The 15,700-nt window shown below is 41.1% G+C and overlaps 1 protein-coding gene across 1 annotated transcript; it reads left to right on the plus strand.

The window, feature by feature from the left end:
- Nucleotides 1-874: 874 nt before the first annotated feature.
- LOC138981654 (uncharacterized) lies at nt 875-14,842 on the plus strand. The gene is made up of 7 exons (XM_070354649.1): nt 875-1,119; nt 1,616-1,849; nt 3,451-3,636; nt 5,266-5,435; nt 12,235-12,417; nt 12,694-12,880; nt 13,460-14,842. Exons 2-7 carry the CDS (start codon nt 1,672-1,674, stop codon nt 13,468-13,470), a joined length of 915 nt encoding a protein of 304 aa, XP_070210750.1. The 5' UTR covers nt 875-1,119; nt 1,616-1,671; the 3' UTR covers nt 13,471-14,842.
- The last annotated feature ends 858 nt before the right edge of the window (nt 14,843-15,700 follow it).

A 15,700-nucleotide genomic window follows, 5' to 3' on the forward strand; every position in this document is an offset into this window, starting at 1 on the left:
ATCTGCAAAATTAATTCTTTAAAAATTGTTCGCTCTTTACGTAGGGCACGTCTAGGATGTTCCCGTTTGGTGAGCGTTCAAATGGAAGGGTGTTTGTACAGTGTGTAAAAGCCTGACAGTATCTGTGATGGTTTACAGGAGGCTTACTGTCCGGGCGTGATTTCCGGGATATTCATAACAGCCGTCCAGTATCAAAACGAGGCGCCATTGTTGTAAAGGGCCAAGTCCACGAAAATAAATTCTTTGAAAATTTCTCACGCTCGACAGAAAGCAACCAGGATGTTCCCGTTCGGAGAGCGTTCAAATGGAAGTATGCTTGTACTGTATGTAGACGCTCGGGGAGCTCTGTGATGGTTTACGGGAGGCTTACAGCTCTTTTGAGCAGTGTTAAAGCATACAGTTTTATTTTGTGACTACAAAATCCGTAGATTACATAGGTTCCAAATACATCGTTTTCCAGTATCTGGTTCGTGTCTAGCTACTAATCAAGGTAGAAACAACCAGGTACGAAAAAAATGTAGAAGAAAACATAATAATGGAAGCGCTTTTACAATGCGAATCGGTGAAACATAAATAAAGACATACAACTTTAAAATACAAACTGAAAGTCAGTGAAAAGTCAAGGACATAAGGCTCATGGTCTCAGGTCAAAGGCAAAACACAATTTGAGAAGACGTCACATACAAGCTGTGTTACTTACTCTGCATGCCTCCCCATAAATTGACAAGCAAATTCGATAACACAGTTTGTCTTGGTGAACTCGTCATACCAGCAGTTGAAAATCGTGTATCAGGTCATCGCTAGGCTGTGCATGACTGTATCGATATCATATATCATTAAATAGCAAGTTTAAATTTGTTTTTTCTTCAGACGTTGATCCACCAGTATTTGACAACGGTTGCCATGGCAATATCGAGGTTTATGCTGCTCCATTAGGACAACAAACTTTCGTCAATTTGACAGCTCCTACAGCGTCAGACAACTCGGGTGACGTCATTCAAGTAACCAGTGACGTCAGGTCTGGAAGTGCATTTCCCCTTGGCACGACCATTGTGACGTATACAGCAACTGACGCCAGCAAAAACAGGAATTCATGCTACATCAACGTTAGCGTATCAGGTATACGTTGTTACTAATAATAGAAATCAAGTCGCTGAAAGCGATATCAAAACATTCAGTCAATCTGTCGGCCTGAACCAAAAAAGATCGACACGCAGAACCCCCGGATCAGTCATCATCGAGACTAGTAAGGCCTGACTAGACGACACCCGAAGATCGATTCGGGTCGCGCTGGTCTCCGTGGAGCATTGTAAGTCAAGTCTTACTGGTCGCACCAAATGCAAAGAGGGTCTGATCCCGGGTTTTCAGTGTTGATCTTTTTGTGTCAGGCCGACTGATTGACTTCATGGTTTGATATTGTTTCACGCGACTTGTTTTTCTTGTTCGTTGTTTTCTTCTTCTTCTTCTTCTTCTTCTTCTTCTTCTTCTTCTTCTTCTTCTTCTTCTTCTTCTTCTTCTTCTTCTTCTTCTTCTTCTTCACCTAAAACCCGTGTTACGTGTCGAACGTAAGTTACATATTCAAAATTGCAGCTGGTGTTCCTCTCGCGTGTTGCAGCATTGCAGTGCGACACACCTGACCTACAGCCGAGTAATGCAACTGGATACAGCCCGATGCTAGAGAACTGTCCGGACGGCTACGTGCACGGTGCAAGCTGCACGCTGAACTGTACCCATGGTTATCGACTGCAGGGGATAGACACCGTCACGTGCGAACGTGACGACAGTACACACCCGCCAACTATGAGCTGGAAGTGGTCGGGGACCGATGCTGTCAAACCAAAGTGCAAGGGTATGTCATTCTTACGCTGCAAGCTGTCGAACTACAGTGTAGAGTAGTAGTTGTTTATCCACCTGGCGTAGATTTTACACTATACAGATGTATACAAACTATGATGAAAAGAGGTCTAATAGTTTTACACCCGATGCTGTGAAATCATGATGCAGAGATGAGTAGATTTTACACTAGATGCTGTCAAACCACGATGCAGAGGTCTTTAGTTGCTTTATATTTCTGGACTAAATGAAAGAGGAATGTTCATTTTACACTTGATGCTGTTAAAACACCGTGCAACGGTATCCAGGCTTTACACTGTACGCCGTCAAACCACGATGCAAAGGTATGTAGTTTTTAATTCGATGGTATTAAACCATGAAGCAGAGATATAACGGTTTTTGACTCACCTGAGTAATTGGTGAGTATTAGGATTCATATGCACGCTCTGAAACTTTGCACGCTCTTAGAGTTGGATAATCTCACGAAGTGACCCCACTTTGGTTGACTCTTGTCAAATGTGGGGGTCACAGCGGGGTAATGTTGGTTTCATAAAAGAGTATACATATTTTGTTTTCGGCTAGCCAAAACTCAATTTGGGAAAGAAAATGAGACATTATTATGAATCTTGTTAAAAAAAAATCTCTTTTTTCGAAAATAATTTGGTGGATGTTAAAAACGTCAGGCTAGTGATGGTGATTGGAAGTAGGTTGGTTTGGATATAATTATGTAAAATATACGTAGGGTTGAATGGATTGAAACAGGTCACATAAGGATCAAGTTTGTGTCAATCAGTCGTGAAAGCTCTCTTGAACATTATTTTATGAAGCTGTAACAGCTTTTTTTTTTTTTTTTTTTTTTTTTGGGGGGGGGGGGGGGGGCGGTATCATACGTAGTGCAATCCTCTTTTTAAGAACTACAAACCCCTAATGGACATGACGAAGGGGAGTCGTATAAAGCATTTGCTTTTCTTGTTTTACTCGATGCTGTCAAACCATGTAGCAGAGGTTTGTAGAATTGGCACTGAATGCTGTCAAACTATAGGGCACAGGCATGTAGCTAGTAATTACACTCGTTGTACCATATTTTGAAGTAGCTGTGTCAATTAAGCGCGACACCCTGAACAGTTGTATGAGAGGGGAATTTGTTTTATTTACGTTTAAAGTGCAAGCCAGTTTCTTGCATTTTCGGTCAATAACTTTCCTTTTTAAACGCCATATAAAACTGACCTTTGAAGGATACAGATTAATAATGTATCTCTGAGTGTGCTGCTTGTGTTGGGTGGGTCCGACTAGTACCGTAATAATCATACTGCACGAAAGATTTAAGCGTTGAATACAAATGGCATTGATATATTTTGTCAGTACATTCATTTTTCGGTAGTTTTTGCTTTTGTGTGTGTGTGTGTGTGTAGTTTTCTGTTATTCTTGTTCTTTTCTTTTCTGTTCTGTTCTTTTTCCTTTCTTTTTTTCTCTTTTCTTTTCTCTTTTTCCGTTCTTTACTTGTCGTTCTCTCCGATGTATTCTTGGTTCTCCCTTATAAAGAGGTCTGGTCGGAATGTCTTGGAGTTTTCTTCCTATGACATTAAAAGACAGCATTGACTTTGTGTTAAATTGCAGAGGACAACTGCCCACCCTTGTCACCCCCGAAGAACGGTGCTTTGAGTTGTTACCAAGGCAACAATGCATGGGATTGCTTCATGTCCTGCAGTGCGTTATGGGATGTACCCATTCAAACAGAAGACCGTTTTGTGTGCTCCAGCGATTTGCAGTTCTGGATACCCGACTTTGTCCCAGATTGTGTTGGTGAGTATTTTACAGCTGTGACGGTGATGATGCTGCATTAACCGCACAGCCCTTTCCGTGTAAACGATTCGGCCCGGTGTAGTATCCCGTTTAGTCCCCCCTCTGAAAAGGGCCTCCGGGGGACTTTTCAGAGCTAAAAAGGGCCCCCGGGGGACTTTTTCAGCTCTAAAAAGGTCCGCCTTCACCAATCAAGCCTCGTTTTTGATTGGCCCCCCTACAGCAATGTTGGCCCCTGCTCGCATCCCAGATGGTCTCCCCTTTGAAAAGGTCCTCCCCGCCCCCTTTTTGACTGCGGATCCGCAGTCCTACATCTTACTTTGGGTGTTTTATGGGTTTTTTCTCACTTTCATCTCCCACTTTCAACTTCACAACATAAGTTTGTAGTTTGCAATTTCAGCAAACAAGCTGTCGTCCATCTTGAATCAACTTTAAGTTTAGAACAAAGTGACGTCACTATCCGATGTCACAATTGCCTTGCGAAGCGGTCGAGTATAGATCTATGGGTCGAAGTTCATGTAATTGTTTCTTGACTCAATTTTCTCTCAGTGGACATCTGGGCCACGTGATGATACAGTGTAATAACTAGCCCGAAATTGCTTTAAAAACAAAAGGGGGGGCCTTTTCGGGGGGGGGGAGACTATCTGGGATGCGAGGGGAGGCCAAAATTGCTGTAGGGGGGCCAATCGAAAACAAGGCTTGATCGGTGGAGGCGGACCTTTTTGGAGCTGAAAAAAAGTCCCCCGGAGGCCCTTTTCAGAGGGGGGACTAAACGGGATACTACACCGGTACCATCTCAGATCTGACCAGGTTTTTGCATGGAATTATACCATCCCTCTATTTTGACACAAGAATCCACATCATGGAAGCTTTTTGTGCAGAGTTGACATTTTCGATTAATTCACTTTTTAAGGCTGAAAGTGTCAGTCTGCACAACTAATTCAGGAAGAAATTCTCGTTGATTTTTGGTATGTACGTGTCTATAAGTAGACGGATGGCCTTATCCCGTGTACAATCCTGGGCAGATCTGTGTCTGTGCTAGCACTACCAAGGCCTGGTTGAGTGAAGGTAACCAAATGTCATAAGTTCAGTCACTGTCTCTGTGCTAGTTTAACCAAATGACAGTTCAAATGTCAGCGAGTTACTTCACTGTCTCACGGAAAAGGCCCAATTGAGTAAGCGTAAGTTACTAACCAAATGTCAGTAAGTTCATACACTGTGTCTGTGTCAGCACGAACAAGGCCTGGTTCAGTGAATGTAACTAATAGTCTCTCTCTCCCTCTCCCCCTCTCTCTCTCTCTCTCTCTCTCTCTCTCTCTCTCTCTCTCTCTCTCTCTCTCTCTCTGTCTCTCTCTCTCTCTCTCTCTCTCTCTCTCTCTCTCTCTCTCTCTCTCTCTCTCTCTCTCTCTCTCTCTCTCTCTCTCTCTCTCTCTCTCTCTCTCTCTCTCTCTCTCTCTCTCTCTCTCTGTACTAGTGTAACCAAATGTCAGTAAGTTACTTCACTGTGTCTGTGTCAGCACGAATAAGGCCTGATGGAGCGAATGTAACTAAGTGTCAGTAAGTTAATAAACTGTCTATGTGCTAGTCAGTGTAACCGAAATGTCAGTAAGTTAATTCAGTGTCTCTGTGCAGCACGAACAAGGCCGGGTCGAGTGAGGATGCTGGCAGAGGTGCTGTACTTTGCCGGAAGTTGTGATATCTCCACGGAACAGTTACGTCACACCTTTACTTCACGCATCAACCAGACGATCTTTGGCGGTGTCTGCTCCAGGATACCCACCTGTGTTGCCGAGAACATTGAGGTACGTACGTACGTATTGTACACGTTTAAATTACTTCATTTTTTTTAAACAAAAATATGGAAGACACGGGCGAATGAAAGATACCGTTCTTCCCGCGTACACTGCCACAGATCGTTTCAGGCTATTACACTACATAAGAGCATCCTTTCACTTGGATACATGCAACAACAACAACAACAACAACAACAACACCAATAACAACAACAACAACAAAAACAAAAACACACAACAATAACAACAACACGCAACAATAACAACAACAACAATAACAACACACAACAAAAATAACAAGTCGCGTAAGGCGAAATTACTACATTTAGTCAAGCTGTGGAACTCACAGAATGAAACTGAACGTAGTCCGCCGCTAGTGCAAAAGGCAGTGAAAGTGACGAGCCTGTTTGGCGCTGTAGCGGTTGCGCTGTGCTTCATAGCACGCTTTACTGTACCTCTCTTCGTTTTAACTTTCTGAGCGTGTTTTTAATCCAAAAATATCATATCTATATGTTTTTGGAATCAGGAACCGACAAGGAATAAGATGAAATAGTTTTTAAAACGATTTCGGAAATTTAATTTTAATCATAATTTTTATATTTTTAATTTTCAGAGCTTGTTTTTAATCCAAATATAACATATTTATATGTTTTTGGAATCAGAAAATGATGAAGAATAAGATGAACGTAAATTTGGATCGTTTTTTAAATTTTTTTATTTTTTTACAATTTTCAGATTTTTAATGACCAAAGTCATTAATTAATTTTTAAGCCACCATGCTGAAATGCAATACCGAAGTCCGGCCTTTGTCGAAGATTGCTTGGCCAAAATTTCAATCAATTTGATTGAAAAATGAGGGTGTGACAGTGCCGCCTCAACTTTTATACAAAAAGCCGGATATGACGTCATCAAAGACATTTATCGAAAAAGAGAAAAAAATGGTCTGGGGATATCATTCCCAGAAACTCTCATGTCAAATTTCATAAAGATCGGTCCAGTAGTTTAGTCTGAATCGCTCTACACACACACAGACGCACACACGCACACACACACACACACACACACACACACATACACCACGACCCTCGTCTCGATTCCCCCTCTATGTTAAAACATTTAGTCAAAACTTGACTAAATGTAACAACAAAAATAACAACAACAACTACTACTACTACTACTACTACTACTACTACTACTACTACTACTACTACTACTACTACTACTACTACTACTACTAACTACTACTACTACTACTAAACAAAAACGTCACGCTGTTTTCTGTGACGAGTACGAGTTTGTTGCTGAATTAATTCAACATAGACATTGGTTTCATTTACGACATAATAAAGAGTCTCTCTGTGGCAACATTACGCTGTTCATTTTGAGCAAAAGGTTAAAACTGAAGTGTAATCTTATCTTGTGTAAACACATTGGTGGATCCATGTTGGTGAACTGTCTTGCTGATGATCAAATCTGAAACAAGGGTAGCTTAAGACGCCGTTCCAGCTAGGCTTGTCGCTGCAGTATGTTCTAAACATTATTTAGACTTCTCAAGATATGTTCTTCTTTCGACTAGTTGTCTTCCTCAAATATCCGGCGCAACTTATTTAACAAACCCTTTGTACAAGTTAAAGTAGTGCTCACATCTTTCACAACATTTGTTTTTGGTTCATGCTTGTGTAGCCTATATAAATTGATCACCTCTGTCCGACTATGTGTGTGTGTGTGTGTGTTTGTGTGTGTGTGTTTGTGTGTGTGTGTGTGTGTGTGTGTGTGTGTGTGTGTGTCTGTGTGTATGTGTGAGTGTATTTGTGTGCGTGCGTGCGTGCGTGCGTGCGTGTGTGTGTTTGTGTGTGTGTGTGTGTGTGTGTGTGTTGTTTCCGAAGACTTAATTCTGAAACAGTTTTTTCATTTATTCATTCATTCCTGCATTATTATTTAAAGGCCAACATCCGCGGGAATTTTTCTCCTGGAGCGACCTAAACTTGAACCCGTCGCTATTCTTGGATGTCTGTTTACTTCGTGTTGCACGCAAAAATTGAGCGACTTCCTTGCCGCGTGGATTGACGAAGCTGTTTTATTCTCGTGACTGAAAACACTGCAGTGCGTGCAGTTTTATTCTGTGGGTTCGACAGATTGACTAAATGTTGTAATTTTGCTTTCACGAATCAGGAACCGACAAGGAATAAGATGAAAGTGTTTTTAAATTGATTTCGACAATTTAATTTTGATAATAATTTTTATATTTTTAATTTTCAGAGCTTGTTTTTAATCCAAATATAACATAATTATATGTTTTTGGAATCAGAAAATGATGGAGAATAAGATGAACGTAAATTTGAATCGTTTTATAAAAACTTTTTTTTTTTTATACAATTTTCAGATTTTTAATGACCAAAGTCATTACTTAATTTTTAAGCCACCAAGCTGAAATGCAATACCGAAGTCCGGGCTTCGTCGAAGATTACTTGACCAAAATTTCAACCAATTTGGTTGAAAAATGAGAACGTGATAGTGCCGCCTCAACTTTCACGAAAAGCCGGATATGACGTCATCAAAGACATTTCTAAAAAAAAACGAAAAAAACGTTCGGGGATATCAATCCCAGAAAATCTCATGAAAAATTTCATAAAGATCGGTCCAGTAGTTTGGTCTCAATCGCTCTACACACCATCCGGCTTTTCGTGAAAGTTGAGGCGGCACTGTCACGCTCTCATTTTTCAACCAAATTGGTTGAAATTTTGGTCAAGTAAAAACAAATTTTTTTTTATTAAACGATTCAAATTTACGTTCATCTTATTCTCCATCATTTTCTGATTCCAAAAACATATAAATATGTTATATTTGGATTAAAAACAAGCTCTGAAAATTAAAAATATAAAAATTATTATAAAAATTAAATTGTCGAAATCAATTTAAAAACACTTTCATCTTATTCCCTGTCGGTTCCGGATTCCAAAAACATATAGATATGATATGTTTGGATTAAAAACACGCTCAGAAAGTTAAAACGAAGAGAGGTACAGAAAAGCGTGCTATCCTTCCCAGCGCAAGTACTACCCCGCTCCTCTTGTCAATTTCACTGCCTTTGCCATGAGCGGTGGACTGACGATGCTACGAGTATACCTCACGCCGGAACCTCGGCTGTACCCGCGGATAACCGCAGGCTCTGCAGGCTGTTCACCGCAGACAGAAATTGTCAACACGAGTGGTGAGTGTCTGCACAAAATCGTCTCTGCTTTCTCTAAAATGACATATCATTACAAAACTATTGTTTGTACTTCAACCTAAGGTATTATAGCACCCTACCATCGATTTAATTTTTTCCTTTCGTTCGAATGTGAAGGCTGAGCTTCGAGTATTTGTGCATTTCCTGTAAAAAGTGCCAACATTCTGACTTTACACATTTATTACGGAAATCCAAGCTTATTAAACAAGCTGCAGAAGTCAGAATTTTGGTACTTTTTACAGGAAATCCACAAATACTCGAAGCTCAGCCTTCACATACGAACGAAAGGAAAAAATTAAATCGATGATAGGGTGCTATAATACCTTAGGTTGAAGTACAAACAATAGTTTTGTAATGATATGTCATTTTAGAGAAAGCAGAGACGATTTTGTGCAGACACTCACCACTCGTGTTGACAATTTCTGTCTGCGGTGAACAGCCTGCAGAGCCTGCGGGTATCCGCGGGTACAGCTGAGGTTCCGGCGTGTATACGGTCTTGCTGAAAAATTGCATTGCGTTCCGTTTCATTCTGTGAGTTCGACAGCTACTTGACTAAATGTTGTATTTTCGCCTTACGCGACTTGTTTTTACATTTAGTCAAGTTTTGACTAAATGTTTTAACGTAGAGGGGGGAATCGAGACGAGGGTCGTGGTGTATGTGTGTGTGTGTGTGTGTGTGTCTGTCTGTCTGTGTGTGTGTGTGTAGAGCGATTCAGACCAAACTACTGGACCGATCTTTATGAAATTTGACATGAGAGTTCCTGGGAAAGATATCCCCTGACGTTTTTTTCTTTTTTTCGATGACGTCATATCCGGCTTTTTGTAAAAGTTGAGGCGGCACTGTCACACCCTCATTTTTCAATCAAATTGATTGAAATTTTGGCCCAGCAATCTTCGACGAAGGCCGGACTTCGGTATTGCATTTCAGCTTGGTGGCTTAAAAATTAATTAATGACTTTGGTCATTAAAAATCTGAAAATTGTAAAAAAAAAAAAATGTTTTTAAAACGATCCAAATTTACGTTTATCTTATTCTTCATCCTTTTCTGATTCCAAAAACATATAAATATGTTATATTTGGATTAAAAACAAGCTCTGAAAATTAAAAAATATAAAAATTATTATTAAAATAAAATTTCCGAAATCGATTTAAAAACAATTTCACCTTATTCCTTGTGGGTTCCTGATTCCAAAAACATATAGATGTGATATGTTTGGATTAAAAACACGCTCAGAAAGTTAAAAAGAATAGAGATAAAGAAAAGCGTGCTATCCTTCTCAGCGCAACTACTACCCCGCTCTTCTTGTCAATTTCACTGCCTGTGCATCGAGCGGTTGACTGACGATGCTACGAGTATACGCTCTTGCTGTAAAAATGCAGTGAGTTCAGTTTCATTCTGTTAGTTCGACAGCTTGACTAAATGTTGTAATTTCGCCTTACGCGACTTGTTTTCTCTTGTACATTCTCAGCAGAATTCTTTTAGTTCAACCCAATGTACTGCCCAGATAACATCTTGTTTACTGTCGGCGTTGTTTTCATGCATTGTACCACGTTCTATGATGTTTTGGATACATAAATAACAAGTCGCGTGAAGCGAAATTATAAAAAAAACGCTGGCGCTGGACCCGAGTACTTAGACTGGCTCGCTCCCTCAGTATGAAAGTTTTTGTCTTGTGCACGTGGATTTAAAAAAAAAAAATTATTTTTATTTATTTTACACAATTACAAAAATTATTAGAGTAAAAAAACCCATTAAAACGTTCATAATAAACAATAGTAAACAAGAATTAAAAAAAACACACACAAAAAACATAGACCACACATGCCGGGAATCGAACCCGGATCACTTTGGCCATAGGTGGACGTGCTACGACAACTTTACTAGAGTTGTGCGCCTTGAATCACTGTGTCCCTGTCGCTCTCTCTCGTGCTCTCTGTCTCTCTTTCAGTCTCACCGAGACCAAAAACTGCATTGTAGTTTCTTTGCCGAGACCAAATCCCCACCCGCTGCTGCGCTGGCTGGCTTGCAAATCGTCTCGCATGCGATACGCATGCTTTTCTCGTGATCGGCGGTTCTTTTTGGCGAACTGCCTCGGGTTCAAGTTTAGGTCGCTCCAGGAGAAAAATTCCTGTGGATGTTGGCCTTTAAGTTATTGAGACATCCCAGTGCACTAAGGGATTTATAGAGCAAATCGAGAAAATTCATTATTGAACGAAGCGCATAGCGCTGAGTTCAATAATTATTTTCGAGATTTGCTCTATAAATCCCTTAGTGCACTGGGATTGTTTCAATAACGATATTGTCAGTACCGCCATAGAAAAAAGAAGATTCCAAGCGCACATTTTGCAACGCGCATTTGAATAGGCATAACTGTGTGGTCAGGTCGTGTACAGTAAAGATCTACTTTTGTGTGGGGTGTCTCAAGTGTGCACAGTGTCGTGCTTTCGTCACACGCATTTTAATTTCTGTTGGTAAATTCCAGTGTAGCGTTAATCTGAACAGTGATGATCTTTCAGAGAGACCTCATTTGAACTCGGAGAAAGGGCTGTGCTCTTCATTATTTGCGATTCGAAACCTCCAGTCGAGCTTCGACGGATTGACTGTGCGGAGTGACTCCCCTTGAATTGACTCGAAGCCGCGGGACTCGACGGTTCGCACATTTTCAAAACAAATGTGGCATATTTCTCGTCTTTAATCTTCACTCATCGGGGAGTCTGATACTAAATATGAACGGTAAGAATGCTCTGAACCCTACACGTATTATATCCCCATCGTTTTTTCGTTCACATTTGCCCAACATGTTAATTTGCTGAGCGGGGTTTATGTCGTCTGCTAGGGCAATCAAACCACTGCATGCAGTCTGCACTGACTGAGTCTGCACGCACGAGGCACGCTGGTAATAAATCTTATAATGGTAAGAACGTTCTGAACCCTACACGTTTTCGATTACGATTGTTCTTGCCTTGAAATGATAATTCGGAAACCATTCATTTACTGAACTGATGCAGTCGTATTTCAGTGTAGTCAGTGCGGCTACGTATGACAGAGTCGATCGAGTCAGTCTTCCAAACTGGTCTAACTGGTACGTTATCGGAATAACACTTGTGTTTTCTGCTAGCGGGTGGGAATTTTATATTAACTCATCATTTGGTAATGTGGATGATAAGCTACATGCCACTAACACGATGAGAAGAATCTATGCAAGTCGGCGAGAATTAGATGAAACACAGCGGCTTGTATTTTTAGATCAGTGGCAGCCGCACTGTGGCACAGGCACATGCAATCTGTCAGAAAAAAACCACTTCTGCTTTAATTGAGAAGCAGGGAATTTATGGTCATTTGGTATTGTGGAAAATATAAGCTACATGTCAGTAATTAATTCTGAGGATGAGAGCACAGTCTTGCTTAGGTAAAGGGCGTAAGAATACGCTCTGTGGAAAAGTTAGCGCACTCCAAGAGTGCGCTAACAGTTTTAGCGCATCGCCATTAGCCAATCAACTGGTTCACATCAGTCATGTGACACCAGTACTTACTGACAATTATTATTATCACAAAAACTCGTATGATTTGCTTTGCAGGTAAAATGCGGCCCGGTATCTTCCAGACGGCGAAGACGGTCAGAAATCGATGACGCGTTGCTGATGAGACTTCGTCGTACGCGACGTGACGTCAGCAGATTGACGTCACACGCCGTTCTCGTCACTTTCCACGTCACCATGCCATACAAAGAGGACTCGCATACACCAGAGGAAGCCTATAAGGTAGTAATATTTTCATAAATAAATCTTTGGTCTTCTGAAAAATTATAGGAAATCTTTAAGTGAAGCCAAATAGATAGTATATCTTTGTCGATGAGCATACCAAACATAAAAACTAGGAAAATGCCTGTGGGCATTGATCTTTGTGATGAGGTTGGTAAACCATTTGGAAAAGGCCATCCATTCCCTACCATATTCAACACACAGCTTGATTGTAGTGTCTAACCAGTGTAACGAGAAGCACAGGCACCACATATCAAGTATTATTGTCATTCACAGAACTACCAAGAGGGAGCTGGTAACTTTATCGATCAAATGAGATCACAGGCCCGCTCGGGATTCTTCAACATGAATGACCTTGACCTTGTGACGGATGAAACCGGTCTCGATGACCCAGTGCTTCATGCCGACTGTCCGCCTGGCACTGTGTACAAGGTCAAGCGGCCTCAAACACGCTTGTCTTGTGGTTAGTACAACTGTGTGTTGAGAGAGAGATCAAATCAAATCTAATCAAATCAAATCAACTTTTATTTTACAAGGGTTGTTACGAGAGAGAGAGAGAGAGAGAAAGAGAGAGAGAGAGAGAGAGAGAGAGAGAGAGAGAGAGAGAGAGAGAGAGAGAAAGGGGGGGGGGGGGGCTTTGATTGACAGAATGGAAAGATATTTGGTATGGTATAACCAAGAAAGCGCCTCACTTGTCAAGTTGGATTGGTTGAAATCTCAATATGAACCAAGTGCATCCCATTTTCTGCGTTGTTTATTGACAGCACTACATGTGTGTGTGTGTGTGTGTGTGTGTGTGTGTGTGTGTGTGTGTGTGTGTGTGTGTGTGTGTGTGTGTGTGTGTGTGTATCTATCTATCTATCTATCTGTCTGTCTGTGTCTGTCTGTCTCTTTTTCTTCTAGCTGTTTTATTTTCCTCCGTATGTCCGTCTGTCTGTCTGTCTGTCTATCTCCAAACATGTTTCAGAGACATTCAGCAAGGTATAAAGCACATGTATGGATATGCTAAGTGCAGTACATGTATGTTCTTTTCTCTCCACAGTTCCAAAATGAGCAAGTCTGTGCTGTCGTCTGGGCGTGCTGTGGTCAGCGTTCTGCAGTGGCCGTTCGGCTGAACAAAAAAGCTTCTACTTTCTGCTTTTCGCACACATTTACTCTTTTAAACCAACTAGCTGTCAGGCCCCGGCTTCGCCCGGGGTATTAGCAGAGCCCTTAGGAATTTATTCAAAGAACCATCACACAGGAGTTTTCTGAATTATATATGAAAGAACCATGAATGAAAGAAAAATGTGGAAAAAAACCTCCAAAAACTTTTTGGGGAAATGAGCTACCTCCCTTACTTATGTAAATTGAAAACTTTAGGACATTTAAAATACTGTATGGCCCCAAAAGCATCTGAAGACATATGCTACCCACTCAGAGTGTCACCATAAATTCAATTCCTGCTTACATGGCTTTTATGGAATGCGTATATAACCTTCCTTCCTTGAGAAAATTCCAGATAATTGTGCAGCAGGTTTAACTGATCATTTTACTTACATCCCTTAAGAATGATACGGTATGCTGGTATGATAAGAGTTACCCCCTTCCATGGATAACAAAGCAAGTGTGACCTCCCTTGTACTATATTATAGGCTGTATTTAACAATGGGGAGGTTCGTTATTCGAGAAAGCAAACACTGAATCAAGAAACTAAAACCCAGGTGCACGTACATCTGCGGCTCATTGCTTCTGTCCATCTCTGAGGTATGGCGACCACAGACACACACACACACACACACACACACACACACACACACACACACACACACACACACACACACACACACTTAAGGGCAGTCCTTTCCGTGAAATAATTTGGACTCACCATCTCAAATCTTACCAAGGCCATCCCTCCACTTGGCCCCAAACCATAATTCAACGACCAGGATGATAAATTCTTGATGAATAAATTCCACAGATTGCCAAAAGCGTCTGTTTAGAAATTAATTGGATAAACCAATCCTACTATTGCACAGAGAGCCCACAGCTAGGGTGTTAATGTTTGGTATGTTTTCAAGTGGAGGAATGTTCCTTTCCCACATAAAAGCCCGGATAAGCCTGAGATGGCGACACGAAATGTTTTCACGAGAAAGAGCGTGCCTTTAACAATCTTGGTACACCTTGACCCAGACGGGTCGTACCAATCGTTTTGGCAATTTGTAATGTGTAATGTATCATATAACATCAATTAGCAAGAATGTTTAATTTTTGGTGAGTGTTTGCGTGGAATGACTCTCTTATCTGTTAACATTCAGCCAGTTTTTGATTTGGAAACGAATTCCGGTGGACTGGGAAACGTGTGTGTGTGTGTGTGTGTGTGTGTGTGTGTGTGTGTGTGTGTGTGTGTGTGTGTGTGTGTATATATATATATATGTGTGTGTGTGTGTGTGTGCCGGTGTGTGTGTGTGTGTGTTTTGAGTGAGTCGCACAAAACTACTACCAAGATGATTTTTGAAAACTGTTCAATTCAAAACTTCCAGATGATATATCCACATAGTTTTTTCTCCATAGTTTTGGATAAACAGTGGAGAAAAAATGTTTTGTGTGGATATCATCTGGAAGTTTTGTCCAAAAAGTGAAAGGGCGCAATGGCCCAATGGATATGACGCGAGTCCGAATCCCGGCCGCGCCTGGTTGGACTAAGGGTAGTTTTCCAAGTTCAACTGATATGCTAACCGGTAGCAGGCTAATTGCTCCCTGGACAATTGGCCCCCGGACTATTGCCCCCCTAGGACAACTGCCCCCACCATGGGAGGACAATTGCCCCCCGGACAACTTCCCCCCGATTTTTTTTAGCACTCTTCGTGCAAGTTTTTGCAAAAGCTATTCATTACAATAAGTGTGTGTGTGTGTGTGTGTGTGTGTCTGATTGAGCGTGTGTGTGCGTTTTTGAGTGCGTGCAAGCGTGTGTGTCTATGTACACGTGTGCGTTTGATTGAATGTGTGTGTGTGTGTGTGTGTGTGTGTGTGTGTTTGTGTGTGTGCGTGTGTGTGTTTGTGTACGTGTGAGTATGTTTGCGTAAGTGTGTGCATGCAAATGTGTGTGTCTGTGTCGGTTTGTCTGTGTGTATGTCTGTCAGTTTGTCTATGTCTGTTAGTTTACAGTATTTCTGTGTATGTGTCTATGTGTCTGTCTGCGTGCGATCGTATGTGTGTGAGTGAGTGTATATATGTGTGTGTGTGTGTTGAAACCAGGAAGCATAATATAGATATAGAGTTAATCAGTTATATACTTTAAGTA

Source organism: Littorina saxatilis, linkage group LG12 (genome assembly GCF_037325665.1).
Source record: "Littorina saxatilis isolate snail1 linkage group LG12, US_GU_Lsax_2.0, whole genome shotgun sequence".
NCBI lineage: Eukaryota > Metazoa > Mollusca > Gastropoda > Littorinimorpha > Littorinidae > Littorina > Littorina saxatilis.